The sequence below is a fragment of the Malaya genurostris genome, chromosome 3 (genome assembly GCF_030247185.1).
Source record: "Malaya genurostris strain Urasoe2022 chromosome 3, Malgen_1.1, whole genome shotgun sequence".
Classification (NCBI taxonomy): Eukaryota; Metazoa; Arthropoda; class Insecta; order Diptera; family Culicidae; genus Malaya; species Malaya genurostris.
The window spans coordinates 234,791,195-234,811,185 of NC_080572.1; the positions used below are offsets into that span (position 1 = coordinate 234,791,195).

Here is a 19,991-nt window from a genome sequence, read left to right on the forward strand (position 1 = left end):
CGCAGTTCGTCGAGATAACAAAATGTCTGTGTGTATGTGACTAATAATGTCACTCACTTTTCTTAGAGATGGCTGAGCCGATTTTCACAAACTCAGATTCAAACGAAAGGTCTTATGATCCCATAGCTTGCTATTGAATTTCATCTTCATCCGACTTCCGGTTGCGAAGTCACAAGGTAACATGTGCAAATCTATGAGAAAATGCGCACTCAAATTTCTCCGATTTTCACAAACTAATGGCGTTTTTTATTGAAAAACACTGGTGGCATGGATTGCTCTGGTTTTGCACCTTCGAGCAGAAATCGCAATGAAACACCGTAAGAATGTTGCATTTCTGCTTGATTCTAACATATCTTCAATCACAGCTATGATTTTAGCTACGAGTTGAAAAAAGGTTGCGAAACATTAAAATACGTAAGCGTTTATGTAAATCGCTACGGTGAATGTAAGTAGCAAAAACTTAGATATTATAAGATTATAACATACAATTTCTGCATTGATTCAGATGATGGATATATGAATTTAAAATAATGAGAAATCACTCTACTTGGATTGATTTAGAGCATCATGAACATAAGGTTTTTTCGTTGTTTATTGTTCATATCTTCATAAACAGATTTTGATTGAAGTCGCATAAAAAACAGTTATTTAAAATTGAACTCCGCTCGACAGTTTTAAAATCGTTGTGAAATTTGTACCTTGTATCAAATTTGTAATTTCAAATACTATACTGCCTTTTTATTGTTCCTAGAAAATCAACTAGTTAGATGTTAGTAACAATAACTCAAATTTCTGGTTGCAAACTAGTTACAAATAAGCTAGCATAACAAAAATTGTTACTTGGGAATTGAGAACTATTTCGTAACTAGTTATGTTATGAAGAAACATTGCTGTCACCTTGTTTTAACCAGTATAACATATTCGTGCTCTTGTTGCAACATAGTTTGGACTTAGTCGCATCCGAACTAGTTGCGGATTACTACTTGGGAGGGTATTCAGTGAAATTGTCTCACAAATTAATATTCATTGGAATCGTGAATGATTATGACTTTCAGTTTAGTTTAGTTTTTCATAAAAAGACACTGGATGAACATTCAGTTTGGACAAGAAAGACCTTTTTTTATTTAATAATATAATTTTTAAAGCACACTACTCAGGGGCGTACCGAGAAAATTTGGCGCCCGGGGCAAAATAAGATTTGCGCCCCCATCGTTGGTTTAGTGAGCAAAAAAATGCTCAACTCCATTTCCGGAAAGATGATTTAGACGAGCAAAAAAACAAAAAAGGTCCTAACTGCCCCATACGCCACTGACACTACTTAAACTGTAAGATACCAAGGGTAAAGAAGATTGGTTGGTAGAGGACTTAATCACCTATCTTGGGATAAAAAATCAACAATGGTTTTGCTTCCTAAATCGATTTTAAATTTTTTAAATTATTTTTTTCAGTATAGAGCTCGATAAGGCTTTTTAAGTATTTTTATTGAAAAATTTGACTGATTTTGTGAAAATCACTAGTGTAACACTTTTTTGTAGGACTTATCATGTAAAGTGACTTGTTGGGACAACAAATCCAGTTGGTGCGAAATTCGTCATATTTATAGAGAAAAGTTTTCATTACATAATTCATAACATTAATACTGGAAAACCGACGAAAATCTTTATAGTCGCTCGACAATAATCAGAAGAAAAAGTAATCAAAGAGAAACTGTCACTTGCTCTTTCGGCCAATTGAATGAATTTCTGAATGACATCAAAAGCTTTCCAAAGGGGAAAATTTTGCCGTTGATTGAAATCTCTCATCGCCTGTGTCTAATTTCCAAATCGGAAATTCGGCAGTTTTAATTAAAAAAACACTTCTTAATCCACCTAGTGGTGTGATAATGCCTTTCTCTTCTTTCATAACAGTCTCATGAAAATATGTTTCATACATTTATTAAATAATTTTAGACGCCAATTGATTCAGATTGATTCGAGTAGTTCACAAAAGCATGCTTCAGTGTTTATGTCACACAGTCAGCATCATTTTTCCAAACTAGTGCTTGACATTTGCGTTGCCTATTTGTATGAGAACAGTGATGCTAATCTAAAAAAAAGCCTTCTTAGTCCACTTAGTGATGTTTTCATATATCTTGAAAAATCACCATAGGAGTACATGAGTACATGAAATTTTCGAAATCGAAAAAAAATTTTTGATGCCAAAAGGCTTAGAATTGCATGAAACGTCGAGATTTAGTGTCATCTCGAAAAAAAAATTTTTTGAAAAAATCGACTTTTTGGGACTTAGAAAAAATATGAAAATTTTTATAAGTCCCAGAAAGTTGATTTTTTCAAAAAAAAATTTTTTTGAGATGGCACTAAATTTCGATGTTTTATGCAGTTTTAAGAGTTTTGGCATCAAAAAAAAATTTCGATTTTGGAAATTTCATGTACTCCCCCCTATGGTGCTTTTTCAAGATCGAAAATTGTCAAACCTTTACCACCGGGCAGCACCCCTTAAGCATGTCCGATTTAGGTAAAATTTTGCATGAAGGTTTTTTCGAGGTGCTTAAACTTTTGAGCACTAGAACTTTACGAAAATAGAGTTGATCCCAAAATTTTGGCACCCTTATATATAAGAGCGGTAAAAATCAACGTGTTTTGTCGGTTACGTCACTTATACCATCATATATCTGGAACCAAAAGTCACAACCATTTGATCTTCGAACTTGATCAACGGCCCGACAGTAGCTTTCAAACGAGCCCAAGTTTGTTAAAATCGGATCAGCCATCTCTGAGAAAATTGAGCGCGTTCAAATACAACGCTTTTTGTCGGTTACGTCACTTATACAATCATATCTCCGGAACCAAAAGTCACAGCCATTTGATCTTCGAACTTGATCAATGGTCCGACAGTAGCTTTCAAACGAGCCCAAGTTTGTTAAAATCGGTTCAGCCATCTCTGAGAAAATTGAGCGCGTTCAAATATCTTCTAAAAGTGCACACACACACATACACACACACACACACACACACATACACACAGACATTTTCCGATCTCGTCGAACTGAGTCGAATGGTATATAACACTATGGGTCTCCGAGGCTCCGTTCGAAAGTCGGTTTTTCCAGCAATTCTAATACCTTTCTATAGAGAAAGGCAAAACGATAAAAAAAATTCCTAATAGAAAGCGATACGGTCAGTGTCGGACTAATGATTATTTGATCGCAAATGTTTCCTCCTCGACGCGACACATTTTTCTTGAACAGAACAGTTTTTGGTGGCATATCCATGTCACGTTTCGCGCAGGGGTGTGCTGCTACGGTACAGGAAATGAATTTAGAAGTATGCAAATTTATTATCGCTACTAGAGGAAAAACAGCTTGCAGCATATAAACCATAGAGATATACATACATAAAGCCTACCTGTTGGAGAGAGAAAACGAGAAATCACTTTCATGCGGTGCCTTGACTGTAGGCAAATCCAGTGTCAGGGTGAAACATTTATCAATTGCTGGCAACGTCGGCTGAATGGGAAAGCATTCCAAAGTAGTGAAGGTGTACTAACTTGTTGGTGTTACAGTGAAAATCCCTAGCAGTGTTATTTGAGTTAACATGAAACGTAATCAGTAAATGTGAATGAAATAAAAATCGACCAGTTTACGAACATGTGAAAGCATAAAATCAAACCAGACATCGATGTCACCTATGGCCTATAGTTGTTCTTGTTCAATTTCATAACACTAGCCTTCTATCAACTTGTACATCGCCGTCACCATTCACGACAAACGCTACTGCTCAAAGGTGACTTTTGACGAAATACAGCTCGAAATGGAATCCGTTGGGCACGTAACCGTTCCGCTTCGAGTTGGTGGTAAGAAGATGCGGAAAAGACGCGAATTGGATGCCTTAGTGGCCCACTCTATTGCTAAAAGGTAAAACACCATCTCAAGATCATAGTAACCCGTTTTTAAGCATCGATTCTTTCTACGTCCAACAGTTCAGGAAAGCGTCACATGGCCGGAAACGGAATCGCCTCCCACGATCAGCTACTTTCGAATTCCACAGACGAACAGGAGGACTATTCGTGGGTTAGTTAACCTTTCGCCGCCCAACAGGCCTAGTGTGCCCAATTAACCTCTAACTCTAATTTTCTGATATTTCGTTCTTTCTCTCCTCGCCAACGTCTGCTGCCGGACAAAAAAAACCATGACCGCAACCGATCTGTTTTTCCACGCACGAGCTAGCAGCCGAAAGTCCGAACCCAGTCACGCTGCCGGAGAAAACGTTTTTCCTGTGTGCGCACATGCGGTCCCCTCATTCTAGTGTCCTGCATTTTCCTCTCGCTCGGTTTTATGTACTGGCTTTACTTCGACATCAGGCAGCAGGTCTCCGAGTACCGGATTCGCATCGAACAAGGTAATTCCCTACCCGAACAATAGTCCTAACACATACCGGAATGTAGTAGGTATTGTGATGTTACGCTGGAATGTGAGCCTGCATTCAGCGCCGCACGAACCGGTAACGGGACAACGGGAGACAGAAAGCTTACAAGCGATAAGATTGTACGTCGTATGAGGATACTAGCATGTCCTTGGAATGAAGCCAGGTTTTGTACATCTGGAGTGAGAATAACTACTTTGATTTGCGTTTTAAACATCCTCAACAGGATATTATGTCATCAGGTTGAATACTACAGCGTCACCAAATCCACTGGATGTGGACACAATTCCAATGAAAACTGAAATAGGGCAACGGCTCCCTATTTCATCTGAGTTCCTATTTCCATCTCATCCCTTCACCTCATTACTTTGAACATGAATAATATTTTACAACCTACCTGAAAAAACTGTGAAATGTTTTAAATGATTATAAATGCTATTGTCACACTTTCCTATTGAAAGAAATGGTTTTGAGTTCTTCGTTTATCGTTTTTTTCATTTAAAATAAACTCACTTTTCAATTTAGGACACATTTTCGTCTCAAGATTTACAGGTCGTCATGTTTCTGATTATCTACTAATCGATTCGTCTCAAAACATGCTCACTTTTTCGCACAATTACACCACCATTGAATGCTATATGACTTCATAATTAGTAATGTTCACTGGCAACTTGTTTAATTAACGATTTAAAACTTCAAAAACTACCCGATAAACAATAAAAATCTTTAAAAATATGAGATGAAAGTTTTTCACTTAGTTCACTTGATTGCGCTTTGTTTTCATCTCATTTGGCTTCGCAAAGTTGCCAAATTATCTCAAAATGTTACAAAAAATAAATTGTTTTTCTTCTTCAAATTATTATCAAAAAGTATGTTTTTGGTATCCGTGAGATTGGATTAATTATATTATTGATATTAATACTACAATAAAACGGTTTTTGCTTCGAATGTTACCAGAAAGGGCGTGTTAAATACTAATGAAATAACCATTGTGGCAAATCTAGTAGCACTGGTTTCATTCCGCTATACGTCAACATAACGCTGTGAAGTGTGTGTTTCATCGGCTGTGCACAGAGATGCCAGATATTTTCATAGAAAATATGTATTCCGTTGCATAGAAAGTCGATATCTGCTCTATCTGTTTTCACTAATGAAATGATGTTAACAGATAGTTCTTTATATCTTATTGGAATATTTTGTTTTGATTGTTGTCGCCATTGCAAATTTATAGGATGAATAAAAAATCAACGATAGGATGGATAAAAATCCATTGAGATGGAATTAGGAGCAGAGTAGTGAACACATCATAAGTGTTTTTAGCTGTTTTATGAATATTATTTAAATTTTCAAGAAATGTGAATCAATTCTCAACGTGGAGCAAGGCGAATGAAGCAGTAATATGAACTAGTTATAGTGATTTTAGTGGCTGAATCGGGGTTTGAAGGCGACGTCCTTACAAATGAGATGAAATAGGGAGCCCTTACCCTACAATGAAGTGGGATGGGTTTTAGAATTCAGTTGAAAAAGTTCATTCGGGTTTTTGACATTAATTGAAGTTGTGGTAAATTCCGTAGCTCCCAACAAAACTGCAATAAAACAACTTCAATATCATCAATTTGCTAATGAAGCGCATTTGTTCTATTTTGCCCGCATTTGTCGGACTGTCCTTGGCGGTCCCGCCGCTTTGTCGAAGACGCCGATGTCGTATTTCCGCAGTATGTTTCGAATGGTCGACATTCCGGGCAAATCGGAAGATTCATTAGCTTGGGGACCAAATCAATCTTGTTGGCAGCACACCACCTCAAAAACCACCTAGTGGCAGATGGCCAAAGATGACTTTTCTCACATCCTTGCGAATGAACGGACACACTTTTTCCAGGCATTTTTCGTTTTAAGTATTGGGATAACAAACGATCGACAAGCCGTAACAACATTTTTTAACAGGTATTAAAAAGACGAATAGCTTTCAGACCACCACAGCAAATCGCTTGCCAAATCATGGCCTTTTTCGTGAACTTGTCGCCACGGACGTGGACTAGGGATAGTCGCAATGTAACCAGAAAGCTGCACCTATGTGAGGTTCGAATGAATCTCAATTAGTGAAAAAATTACACAGAATACCCCTAGTTGCCCGATATTAGCAAACAGTATCAGTGTTGGATCTTAGATGATAATGACTATCAGTTAAGGTAACCATGGAACCGAGCCACAAATGGCAACCAAGAAACCGCCTAGGCTCCCACTCCAACTTCCGTTATTTTGCCCTAATCTTGATGTGAGCAAACCATTAAACATACTTTTTCTACGCGTAGGGGTAAATATGTCGCGTGAAATTGCTACTGCAATTTGGTGACATAATCATTCGTCGTATTGATATACGTTTACGATAAACTATCAACTTTGAAGAATGATTTGTGCAAACTTTCTTCGGACCTTCATTGGAAGTTTCTTCTTAAACTGTTTTATAGCTCTGTGGAATAAGTAAGCCTTATGAAACACTTTTGGGTTGTTCTTCACCGGTAAACTTATCCTCTGATCTAAACAATTCATTATAACACGGATGATTTTAAGAAAGTAGTACTGTACTGTGAAAGAACTGGTCTTCCACTAATTACTGGAAGTGATGCAAATGCTCATCACATCATCTGGGGTAGCACAGATATAAATCCCAGGGAATCTGAACTAATGGAGTACATAAGCAGTACGAATCTATACATTCTCAATGAAGGAAGTCGCCCAACTTTTGTTAGGTCTGATAGGCAAGAGGTCTTTGATGTAACACTTTGTTCTGAAGAAGTTCAGCACGAACTGGGAAACTGGAAGGTGTCAGATGAAACTGAACCTTCGCTCTCAGACCACAAATTTATATTTTTTGATCACTTAGGTGTTACCTTAACTGTCACAACATATCGGAACCCAAAATCTACCGATTGGGATCTTTACACTAAAACTTTGGCAACAAAATTTCATGGCTATTTTCCCACATTCGATGGTCACGACGATTTGGACTTGGCTGTAAACACTTTGAACTCATTCATAGTGTCATCATATGAAGAGGCTTGTCCGCTCAGATCCGTAAAAACTACAAAGGGTACTCCATGGTGGAGGGCTGAGCTTGAGAAACTGAAAAAAGACATGCGAAGAGCTTGGAACCGGCGTGGGCATGACAACTCGAGAGCTTTGAATACTGCTCGAATACACTCATGTGTAGTTTCCCGTATAGAACTTTCCAAATAAAAATTCCATCTAGACAAGAGTGGCTGTCTGGATTTATGGAAACAATACAGCAAGAGCACGTAGTCTGTTACACTGATGGTTCACTGATGGAGGGCGAGCTGGTGCGGGTGTTTACTGTCGTGAATTGGGGTTGGAGCAATCGTACTCACTTGGTAGATACTGCACCGTTTTCCAGGCTAAGATCTCTGCAATTATGTGTGGAGTACAGTGTACCCTCCGGCAAGGCATATTTGGTAAAATAATAGATTTTTGCTCAGACAGTCAGGCTGCAATTAAAGCGCTTAGATCGAGTGACTCACGTTCAAAACTTCTGATCGATTGCCGTACTCAGATCGAAGAACTTCTAGTCTGGGTACCTGATCATTCCAACATAATTGGAAATGAATGGACGGATGAACTGGCCAGAGTGGGAGCAGAAAACGACCTTGTAGGTCCTGAACCAGCACTACCAATTTCCAAATGCTGGATAAAACAAAAAACTCTGTCTTGGGCTTCGTCTGAGCATGCAAACTACTGGCAAAGTTCTGAGACTTGTCGTCAAACAGAAATATTCTTGGAAAATCCATGCCCTGGAGTTTCGAAGAATCTTTTACATTTCTCGAAGCGCCATTGTGGTGTTCTGGTGAGGGCTCTGACTGGCAACTGTAAACTTAATTATCACATGGCTACCATACATATTGCTGAATCATTTTCATGTGATCTCTGTGAATCCGATTACGGGACTTCATATCACCTAATATGTAACTGCTCTGCAGTATCTCAACTACGGTATCGGGTTTTTGGTTGTTTTTACATTGAAGAACCTATGTTCAAGCAACTGAAACTCAGAGATATTCTTGGGTGTTTAACCCAATGTGGAAAAGAGCTCTAATTACTCTCGCAAGCGGTTTCTACGTCTCGTAAGTTGCGATTGGTTTATGTACACATTTATGTTGTGTGCGTGTTCCATTCCGTATCCCTCCCGTTCCTTTATTTTCCATCCTCTTCTATTTCCCACCATCATTCAGGTAAATGATGAAAAGTCACGGCAAGGCACAAATCCCCGAAAATATGGGGAACGTGCCATAGTGAGCCAATTTATTCAGATATCCTCTGATCTAAACAATTCATTATAACACCTTTGAATAACTCATAGTTCTGGTTTTGAAATTTTCCGAAAATCCACAATAAAAAGTTTGCCGGCGTACTTTAGTATTGGTAATACCATTTTTTTATATTGGCAGTGATGCCATACATAATTAGAAAAAAAATTATTGCAATGAAATAAAAATGGTTTTATTTTCTATTAGTCGCACATTGATATCGTTGAAATTACGGATCAAACCTACTTTCGTACATCACCAACTAAAAACTTCAATTATTTTTTTTCAAATGACGATAACATTTCTCTTATTTCCATTTCAAATATTATTTCGCTTCCAAGTTATTCGCAACTCTGTTGTCTTATTTACCGTCGCAATGGAATGCAAAAAATAAACAAGCAGTGCAAGTATTGAAAACTTTTCAAAATAACTCGTCCATCAAAGAGAAGAAAAGAAAAAACAGATGCAATACGTTGATAGAGGATTAGGGTCATTTCGCCGAATGACATTTCACCTAACGGGCCACTTCACCGAATGTCATTTCGGCGAAACTCATTTCGCCGAAAGGGTCATTTCGCCGATTCCAGCAATTGTCTTAATATTAAAATGGGATTTGAGTTAAAATAAACACAAATGACTTTCGTTTTTTACCTTTTTTATATATATAAAAACTAGGTATAGAATTCGCTCAAACTTTCGAAAATTTTTCCGAGGCCCGGAGGGCCGAATGACATATACCAATCGATTCAGTTCGACGAACTGAGCAAATGTTTGGTGTGTGTGTGTGTATGTGTGTGTGTCTGTATGTGTGTTGTCAACTAAGAGGTCGAGATCCCAGAGATGGCTGGACCGCTATTGAATGGTTTTGAGATCGGATGTTTACTTTTTGAGTTATACGAGATGTTATGTCAAAATTTTCAGTTTTTTGACAGTATCTGTCACATTTGACCTTGAAAACAGAATATGTTTCCAGACTTAGATTTCGCTCGGTAATACCTATCCAACAAGCCATAGATTGTTAAAATCCGTCCATTTTCAACGGAGATATCGAAATTTTTGTGTAAACGACTTTTCCCCCTATTCCAGTAGTAGAAGTTTTGAGCGCTGTATGACAAAGAAATGCTTGGGAGCAACGGAAAACTAAAAACTGTTTCTAAGTACCAAAAAGACTGTGTACAGCATCCTTTTTCATGACATTTAGTCTCGGACCGATTTTAGCACGGCTCGTTTTTGGCTACATAATCGTTCGAATATGGCATTTATAAACCAGATGATATCAGCATTTTCGAGTTGAAAGTAATTCCATAATTATATTGATTTAAACTACTTACAGCAATAAAAGCTGGAAGAACATAACATCCATATACCATTCGAATCAGTTCGTCGAGATCAGCAAATGCGTGTGTGACAAATAATCACTCAATTTTCTCGGAAAATTTCTTTTCAACAAATTCAGATTCATATGAAAATACGTATGCTCCAAAACAAAGTTCCTGAATTTGGTTCCGACCTCTGGTTCCGGAACTACAGGATGATATGTGAAACGAAAATAAAACTGTGTAACTCATTTTTCTCGTAGATGGCTGAACCGATCTAAGATTCAAATGAAAAGTTTAAAGATTCTGTAAAACATCTTGCTTTTCAATCAGATCCAACTTCCGGTTTAGGGGATACAGGGTGATTGGTATAAAAATGTTTATTTCACATAAATTAATCAGGTTTATCGGGTTAGCAGATTTGGATAGTCGATAATCAAATAAACTTTTTTCAGTTTTAATGGTATTCAGCTTTCGATGCAGAAAGCACCTAAAAATTTAATTCGTGCTATGATTTCTCAAAGATGTCTACACTGATTTTCAAACATTTTGAAACAAATGTAAACTATACAGTTACTCAGGTGAATTTATCTGACTTCGGCCATACCTATTTTAGAATTCCGGTTCCACTATCGAATCGTTTCTCAAAGCTCAATCGTTTTCTCAAAAAAGCCTAATCGAATTTCAGAAACAAAAATTCAAATTTAAATAAACTTATAGTCCTATACAAAATTAATTAATTTTATTCAATTATGACTTCCGATTCTCGAATCACATGATGATGAATTTTTAAAATTCAAGCCGACAATCCCGAAAAGCTTCAAAGTTGAACTCAAAACTGTTGTAATTTATTCGTCATATGGCCATACGAATCGGTTTGGGTTATGCTGGTTCCTGAATCGGCTCTGGAAGTACCTTAAATTACCGTAAACTCTAAAGTGGAACTTACTTCGACATATCATGGCATGTTTCATCGATTATCACACTTTTAGATTCAAATTCGATCCGATTTGCTGTTTAGACATTACAGAGTAATGAGTGATTAAAACCTCAAATTGTCGCTTAAAACGACGGTCATTAAAATAATGTCATGAAAACTTAAACACCGAAGAATATTCATGCAAAAAACACAGTCGGATTGATAAAAAAAAAGGTATCATCTCACTGCTAGGTGGATTAAACACGTTTTTGATCTACAATTGTACTTCTTGAATAAAGATTGATTATTGTACTCTGGAATAAAGATTGATTCATGAACCTCAGGACGGAGTTCCCAAGGAAACTTGTTGACTATTAGTCACTAAGCATCAAAGCAATTGCATAGGTGTAGCTACCAAGCGAATGTATGTGGTAAAAGCCTTGGTATTACATTCCTGTAGTGAAATTTGACCTTCTGTTTCCACAGACTCCGCAGCCGATTCAGAGTGTGCAGAACCATTGCATGGCTGGTGTCACGATCCTACTGACACTACGAATCCTTCCAGGTCGGGGGTCGAATGTATGCGGTATTTTCCGTTTATTAAGTGAAAAAATATCTAATGCGGCTTCTCCACATCGATTTGATTCGTGTGCTGTCCGACCTCGCAACCGCTCGTTCGGACCTAACTAAAGCAAAGAAACCTAGCTTTGAGTAGACTGGGCAAATGAGGCGTTACAGGTTTGTATGCAAGAGGCCGCCGCCTCCGACTTTCAGCGAAATGACCTATTCGGCGAAACAACGTGTGTTTCGGGTAGTGCGTAAGTGCGGGACTCATTAGTTCAAGTAGTTGAAGGACTACCAGAAGTGCCGTTTCAAAACAATCCCACGGAATGTAGAAACAATATTGCATCCAATAATTTGATAGCAATAGGTTATTTTTTGTAAATCGATTTTAAATTTTTAAAGTCAATTTTGTTCAGTGTAGGACGCAAAAAGGATTTTTTTCTGTATTTCTACCCAAATATTTTACTGATCTTGTAAAAATCACTAGTACAACACTATTTAAAAAAAAACATAGCTGAAATAGTTTGACCCTTTTCAAAAGACAGTCTAGATCTCAATTTTGGAAAAACAAAGTATGCAAAGTGTCTTTTTGTGACAAAGTCTAAATTCCATTCGTAACCGAATGTTCGAAGTGAGCACACGCGTTTTTTTAACAATCGACATCGGTAAGACGAAGGTGCCTATCACAGCAGAGGCTGTAGTATAGGCATTAAATAAAAGTGATAAAAAGTAGCATCCCCGCAAGTGAGTTCTGTCTGTGCACCGGTTTTGTATCGGTATCGACAGTAGACGCTATTGTGCTATCCTCGGGCAGCAGTTATTTCTATTGTTTGCTACCCGCATCGCAGCAGCCAAATCCTGAGTCAAGGTCACGCTGAAGCACAACGAAGGAGTGAAGGAGCAACTCACCTAACAGCTTACCGTGACATACTGTTAAGTATTTTCTCAAACTTTTTCTTTCAACTTTTACTATTCATATATTTTCTTTTCATTTTATTTCTTTCTTTCTCATTTCAAGTGCGGGAGACTTCTTTACTCCCGCACTTTAAATATGAATATTGATGACAGTGGGGGTGTCTCGGAGGAGGGCGAAGCTGAACGAATGAACGAAGAACATTTAGAGGCTGAGTTTGCTTCCGAGATGCCATCTACCCCTCCTATACCATCTCCCCCTCCGATACCATCTCCCTCTCCAATGCCATCTCCCTCTCCGATGCCTCCATCTCCCTCTAAGATATTGCCTGCTCGCCAAAAAGTTTACCAAGACGATGGCTCGGGGGGTCCGTGGGTGGTATACTTCCGGCCCAAATTAAAGTCTCTCAGAGTTTTAAATATTGCTCGGGACCTGGAAAAACATTTCTCGGCAATAAAAACAATAGATAAGGTTTCGCCAAACAAGTTACGCGTTGTTGTGTCCGACCTGAAGCAAGCAAACGAGATTGCTACCAGCGAGTTGTTCACGAAGGAGTACCGCGTGTACGTCCCGTCTCATGTGGTGGAGATCGACGGTGTGGTCCGTGACGAAAGTCTGACAATCGAAGATCTGATGAAGGACGGGGTAGGCCGTTTCAAAAACCCCGACCTTCAACCAGTGAAAATTTTGGAGTGCAAGCAATTGCACTCCAAATCGATAGATGGTAAATTTTACCAATCGGACTCATTTCGCGTGACTTTTGCCGGATCTGCACTTCCAAATTATTTGGTAGTGAGTGGAGTTCGTCTACCTGTTCGGCTGTATGTACCGCGGGTAATGCATTGTACAAGCTGCAAACAGCTAGGTCATACGGCAACCTATTGTTGCAACAAACTGCGATGCGGCAAATGCGGAGAGGCCCATGAGGACGATCTCTGCAGAAGAGCAGTGGAAAAGTGTTGCTACTGCGGGGAGAATCCTCATGATCTTTCGGTGTGCCCTACGTACATACAGCGTGCGGAGAAATTGAAGCGATCCGTGAAAGAACGTTCCAAACGTTCTTATGCGGAAATCTTAAAAAGAACCACTCCATCGACCCCTGAGAACCCGTTTGCAATCTTGCCAGTTGAAGAGGATACCTCTGACGACCCAGGCGAAGGACCTTCCTACACACAGGTTGAAGGAAGCAGGAAAAGACAAAATCTGGCTTCTCCCAAGCTTCCTCGTAAAGGCCTCAGACTGTCCTCTTCGTCACAAAAGAACCAAACGGAAACAAAAAGTGCTGACTCAAAACCGAAGCAAACACCTCCTGGGTTCAAAAAACTTAGGGATGATAAGGAGTACCCAGCACTTCCTGGGGCATCAAAAAACCCGAATGACCCCAAAGCACAACCAGAAAATCCAACAAACGCTGGATTATTGAAATTTTCTGATATCGTGGACTGGATATTAACAGCCTTCAATATTACTGATCCTCTGAAAAGCTTCCTAACTGCTCTACTGCCAACAGTAAGGACATTTTTAAAACAGTTGACTGAACAATGGCCCCTCCTTGCAGCGATCGTATCTTTTGATGGATAATTTACCACTGAGAATCGAAGATATGATCATTGTGCTTCAGTGGAATTGCAGAAGTATCATCCCAAAACTTGATTCTTTCAAACACTTAATACATACTCATAATTGCGATGTATTCTCCTTGAGTGAAACTTGGCTTACTTCTAACATCAACCTCGACTTCCATAATTTTAACATAATCCGCCTGGACCGAGAAGACTCTTATGGAGGGGTACTTTTAGGGATTAAAAAGTGCTATTCATTTTATCGTATTAACCTCCCCTCGACACCGGGAATTGAAGTTGTTGCTTGCCAAATTAATATTAAAGGCAAAGATCTATGTATAGCTTCTATCTACATTCCTCCCAGAGTCTCGATAGGGCATCGTCGGCTTGCAGACATCATAGAACTTCTTCCTTCACCGCGGCTGGTTTTAGGGGACTTTAACTCGCATGGTACAGGATGGGGCTGCTTATATGATGATAATCGTTCTTCGTTAATCCAAGATCTGTGTGACAACTTCAATTTGACAATTCTAAACACGGGAGAAATGACACGGAACCCTAGACCGCCAGCACAACCAAGTGCGCTGGATTTATCCCTTTGCTCGACTTCGCTACAGTTAGATTGCAAGTGGAAGGTAATCTGTGATCCTCACGGTAGCGATCACTTGCCGATCATAGTTTCTATCACCAACCGTGGAAGACCATCGGAAACAATCAATGTTTCGTACGATTTCACACGAAACATTGATTGGAAACGTTACGCGAGCTCGATGTCTGAGAAACTAGAAACATCACAGGAGCTTCCTCCGGAGGAAGAGTATACATTTTTGGCTGGCTTGATTCTTGACACCGCAATTCAAGCTCAGACGAAACGAGTACCTAGCGCGCAAACTAGTATGCGTTCTCCCAACCCATGGTGGGACAAAGAGTGCTCAGAGCTGAAAACGAAAAAAGCTTCAGCCTTCATCTCGTTTAGAAGGAACGGAACTCCAGATAATTATCGGAAATACGCGGCGTTAGAATTTCAAATGAAAAGTCTGATTAAAGCTAAGAAACGCGGTTACTGGCGAAGGTTTGTTGACGGATTAACGAGAGAAACAGCAATGAGCACTCTTTGGAATACGGCCCGTCGCATGCGCAATCGAAATCACGCGAACGAAAGCGAGGAATATTCTAACCGCTGGATATTTGATTTCGCTAAGAAAGTATGTCCTGATTCTGTTCCGGAACAGAAGATATCCCGCGTCGCGACATTGAATACAAACGAAACACCGTTTTCGATGGTAGAGTTCTCACTTGCGCTCTTGTCGTGTAACAATAGAGCCCCGGGGTTAGACAGAATTAAATTCAACTTGTTGAAAAATCTGCCCGACTCTGCCAAAAGGCGCTTGTTGAATTTATTCAACAAGTTCCTCGAGGGTAATATTGTCCCACACGAATGGAGAGAAGTGAGAGTTATTACTATTCAAAAACCTGGAAAACCAGCCTCCGATCACAATTCGTATCGGCCGATTGCTATGCTTTCCTGTATTCGGAAATTGTTGGAGAAAATGATTCTCTTCCGTCTAGACAATTGGGTCGAAACAAATGGATTGCTTTCAGGTACACAATTTGGGTTCCGCAGGGGCAAAGGAACGAACGATTGTCTAGCGTTGCTCTCAACAGAAATTCAAATGGCATTTGCTCGTAAAGAACAAATGGCATCAGTTTTCCTCGACATCAAGGGGGCATTCGATTCAGTTTCCATTAACGTTCTATCTGAGAAGTTGCATCAGCATGGTCTTTCACCAGTTTTGAACAACTTTTTATATAATCTATTGTCCGAGAAACACATGCATTTTGAGCATGGTGATTTGACGACAAAGCGATTCAGTTACATGGGTCTTCCTCAGGGCTCATGCTTAAGCCCCCTTTTATACAACTTTTACGTAAATAACATTGATGAATGTATCAACACATCTTGCACGCTAAGACAACTTGCCGACGACAGTGTTGTGTCTATTATAGGACCCAAAGCTGCCGATCTCCAAGGACCATTGCAAGATACCCTCGACAACTTGTCGACATGGGCTTTTCAAATGGGTATCGAGTTCTCTACGGAGAAAACTGAGCTGGTTGTATTTTCAAGGAAGCGAGAACCTGCGCAACTACAGCTTCAACTAGGGGGTGAAACCATAGCTCAGGTTTTCACATTTAAATATCTCGGGGTCTGGTTCGATTCCAAAGGTACCTGGGGATGTCACATTAGGTATTTGAAACGAAAATGCCTACAGAGAATCAATTTCCTTCGTACAATAACCGGAACTTGGTGGGGCTCTCACCCAGGAGACCTGATCAGGTTATACAAAACGACGATATTGTCAGTAATGGAATATGGATGTTTCTGTTTCCGCTCCGCTACGAATATTCATTTCATTAAACTGGAAAGAATTCAGTATCGTTGTTTACGTATTGCCTTGGGTTGCATGCAATCAACCCATACGATGAGTCTTGAAGTGCTGGCGGGCGTCTTACCGTTGAAAAACAGGTTCTGGGATCTCTCATATCGACTGCTAATCCGATGCGACATTTTGAATCCGATGGTGATAGAAAACTTTGAAAAGCTCGTCGAGCTTAATTCACAAACCCGTTTTATGTCCTTGTATTTTGACTACATGGCTCAGAATATAAATCCTTCTTCGTTTGTTCCCAATCGTGTTCATTTTGTGGATACTTCTAATTCTACTGTGCTTTTCGACACATCCATGAAAGAAGAAATTTGTGGAATCCCGGATCCTGTACGCCCTCAAGAGATCCCAAAAATTTTTAATAATAAATTTAAAGAAGTCGACTGTAATAAAATGTTTTACACTGACGGATCATATCTAGACGGGTCCACTGGCTTCGGTATATTCAATGTAAATTTCACCGCTTCCTATAAACTCAGTGATCCAGCTTCAGTTTACGTCGCAGAACTAGCTGCAATTCAGTATACCCTTGAGATCATTGACACTCTGCCCACAGATCACTACTTCATTGTATCGGACAGTCTCAGTTCCATTGAGGCTCTCCGTTCAGTGAAGCCTGGAAAGCACTCACCGTATTTCCTGGGGAAAATACGGGAACAATTGAGTGCTTTATCTGCAAAATCATACCAGATTACCTTGGTTTGGGTCCCCTCACATTGTTCCATACGGGGCAATGAGAGGGCGGACTCGTTAGCCAAGGTGGGCGCACTAGAAGGTGATATCTATGAAAGACCAATCTGCTTCAATGAATTTTTCAGTTGCTGTCGTCAGAAAACTCTAGCTAGCTGGCAGAATACATGGAATAGTGGAACTCTGGGACGATGGTTACACTCAATAATCCCACAGGTATCGACGAAAGCTTGGTTCCGGGGGTTAGACGTGAGCCGAGACTTTATTCGTGTAATGTCAAGGCTCATGTCTAATCATTATATGTTCAGCGCGCATCTCCGTCGTGTGGGGCTCGCTGAGAGTGGTGTCTGCGTTTGCGGTGAGGGTTATCATGACATCGAACATGTTGTTTGGACATGTGTCGAGTATTGTGATGCCAGGTCCCAACTCATAGGTTCCCTTCGGGCCCGAGGTATACCACCCTTCGTACCAGTCCGCGACGTCTTGGCAACTCGAAATCTTCCTTATATGACTCTCATCTATAACTTCTTGAAAACTATCAATGCTCAAATTTAGTGCTCTCCCTATCTCTTTCTCGTCTACAGCTCTACCGCACTCTTCTTTACGTTGCTGGAAGTATGGCCTGTGTAAACGATGCTTCGGAGCATGCACCTGCCTTGAACTGACTGAGTTGCTGGAAGCTACCCAAAAACGTCACATCAACGTCAGAACACACCAACGAAGCATCCCAATCCAGAATAATCTCTTCATTGCTACAAGCTGAAAAACATGAAGATTCATCGAACGCAAAATGTGTCTAAAAGATGTATGCCACAAACCAATGATGTATTCAAATTTCAATTCAATACTGTGTAGGTCCCACCCTCCCTATGTCCCCTTACTAACTGGGGAGTATGCCGCCCCGTAATACGGCATCCCTTTCTCTCTCCCTAACAACAAGACAATCGGCCACGTTAAGCTAAAGCAAATGAGCCTAATAAAAATTTTATTTGAAAAAAAGTCTAAATTTCCATAACGTTTCATTCAAATCTGAGAGAGTGTTGCCAACTGCGAATACGATTAGGCGCGAAAATCGTCTCTTACGCGTTAAAAAATACTACTAAACAATCTACAGGATTTTTTTTTGTAAGCTGTTGAACAGAGAACCTCTGAAATGTTTTTTTTTTAATTTTATTTCGAGTAAAACATAATATTTTGAGATGTTCGTATGTTTTTGAGCTTCACGTGCTGGGGCCAAGTCTCCTGACCAGTTTGATATTGGAGATACTTAATATATTTTTCAAACTGATGGTTTTTGATGAAAAAAAATTACAGACTTTCTCTCTTTGAGGACAACAAATTGAAAAATAAACATTTTTTCTAACGCTTGATAGATTGAAATCGATCATGAAATGCATCGTGAAATATATCATTTTGTGAAAATTTTGCTTCATTTTGTTATAAACAGTAGTTTATTTAATTGCAAAGTTTCGTGTAACACATCACCTAATAAGCTAAGACAAACACATTTTTTCCCAAAAATGCCTATCTTTTGCCTCCAAATAGGCTTTACATTCAGTCATTTCTTCTTCAATTGAAATGAATTTCTTATCGGTTAGATTTAATTTAGATCAGCGAATAACCAGTAGTCATTGGGGGCCAGATCTGGACTTTACGGTGGGTGGGGAAGCCATTTAACCATCGTTTCCATCGAGGTCGCTTTTCAATTCCATTTTTGCAATCAAACAATCTAATAATTCAATATGATCATTATCTAATGGGGAAAACAGACTGAAAAATTGACATATGAACACAATGACGTAATGAAAACCGCGAAAATGTGACCACAGAGACAGAGAGACCCGTCTCGGCGGTAACGTTTTCGCGGTTTTCATTACATCATTGTGTTTCTATGTCAATTTTGCAGTCTGTTTCCCCCGTTAGATACTGATCATATTTAAAACTAGCTCAAGACGGCTCTATGTCTTAACAAAGACTTAAAACAAATCGATTCAACCATGCCATGTAGTATTCGCTATGGATTATTTTTTCCTTTCCCAAGATAATCGACGAAGAATCTACCATGTGCATCCCAAAATACTGAAATAACCTTTCCTGCTAACCGCTGTACTTTAGGACGCTTCGGACGTGGCTGCACTCCACTCATACGACGATCGTTTCAACTCCGGAGTGAAATGATGGATCCATGTTTCATTAATTGTCGCATATCGACGCAAAAAAATTGATTGACTTGTAAAAATGGTCAAACACTGCTCTGAAGCATCAACAAGTTGTTGTTTTTGATCGACTGTATTGACTGTATTTGTATAGTTAACGCGACACCCGTTTTGAAAAGAGCTTTCTCGTGGTCAAATGTTTATACATAATTGTAAACTAACTTCCTCTGCTTTCTCACGCAATTTCATTTTACGATGTGATATAACCAAATTGTGAACTTTTGTTATGCTTTCTGAAGTAACCACCTCAATTGGACGACCAGAACGTTCACCCCCATCGGTGTCTGTATGATCACTTTCAAATTCAGCTAACTAATAACAAATGGTTCTTTACGATGAAGCAGAGTTCGGATAACGCTTGTGCACTGAGCGTGTACAGTTTTTACAACGGTGATAAATAAACATACGAATTTTTTTTTGAATCCATTGTTTTGAAAATGCCAAAGTAGCTTAGCTTAAATGTCGGTCACTTTTTTTTGGCTAAACGAAATGTCATGAAATTTCACACAGTCTTTTGAAAGTTGGTAGTAATGGATTTGACGATGATAGCGCCATCTTTTTGTCAGTGATGCGACTTACATTTTTAATATATTTTCACTATTTAAACAAAATTGTATAACAACA

General features: G+C 39.3%; 1 protein-coding gene across 7 annotated transcripts in view; it reads left to right on the top strand.

The window, feature by feature from the left end:
* Positions 1 to 19,991, top strand: part of LOC131439593 (centrosomal protein of 128 kDa) — a 47,330-nt gene that overhangs the window by 24,844 nt on the left and 2,495 nt on the right. For 5 of the 7 annotated variants that reach the window (XM_058610799.1, XM_058610802.1, XM_058610800.1 and 2 more), the window contains exons 2-4: positions 3,562 to 3,913; positions 3,979 to 4,069; positions 4,226 to 4,397. The exons of 1 other annotated variant lie outside the window; for it this stretch is intronic. In XM_058610799.1, coding sequence (XP_058466782.1) covers positions 3,810 to 3,913; positions 3,979 to 4,069; positions 4,226 to 4,397 — 367 coding nt within the window. In that variant the 5' untranslated portion in view covers positions 3,562 to 3,809. The remainder of the gene's footprint in view (positions 1 to 3,561; positions 3,914 to 3,978; positions 4,070 to 4,225; positions 4,398 to 19,991) is intronic. One more of the 7 variants, XM_058610805.1, reaches the window with a different exon arrangement.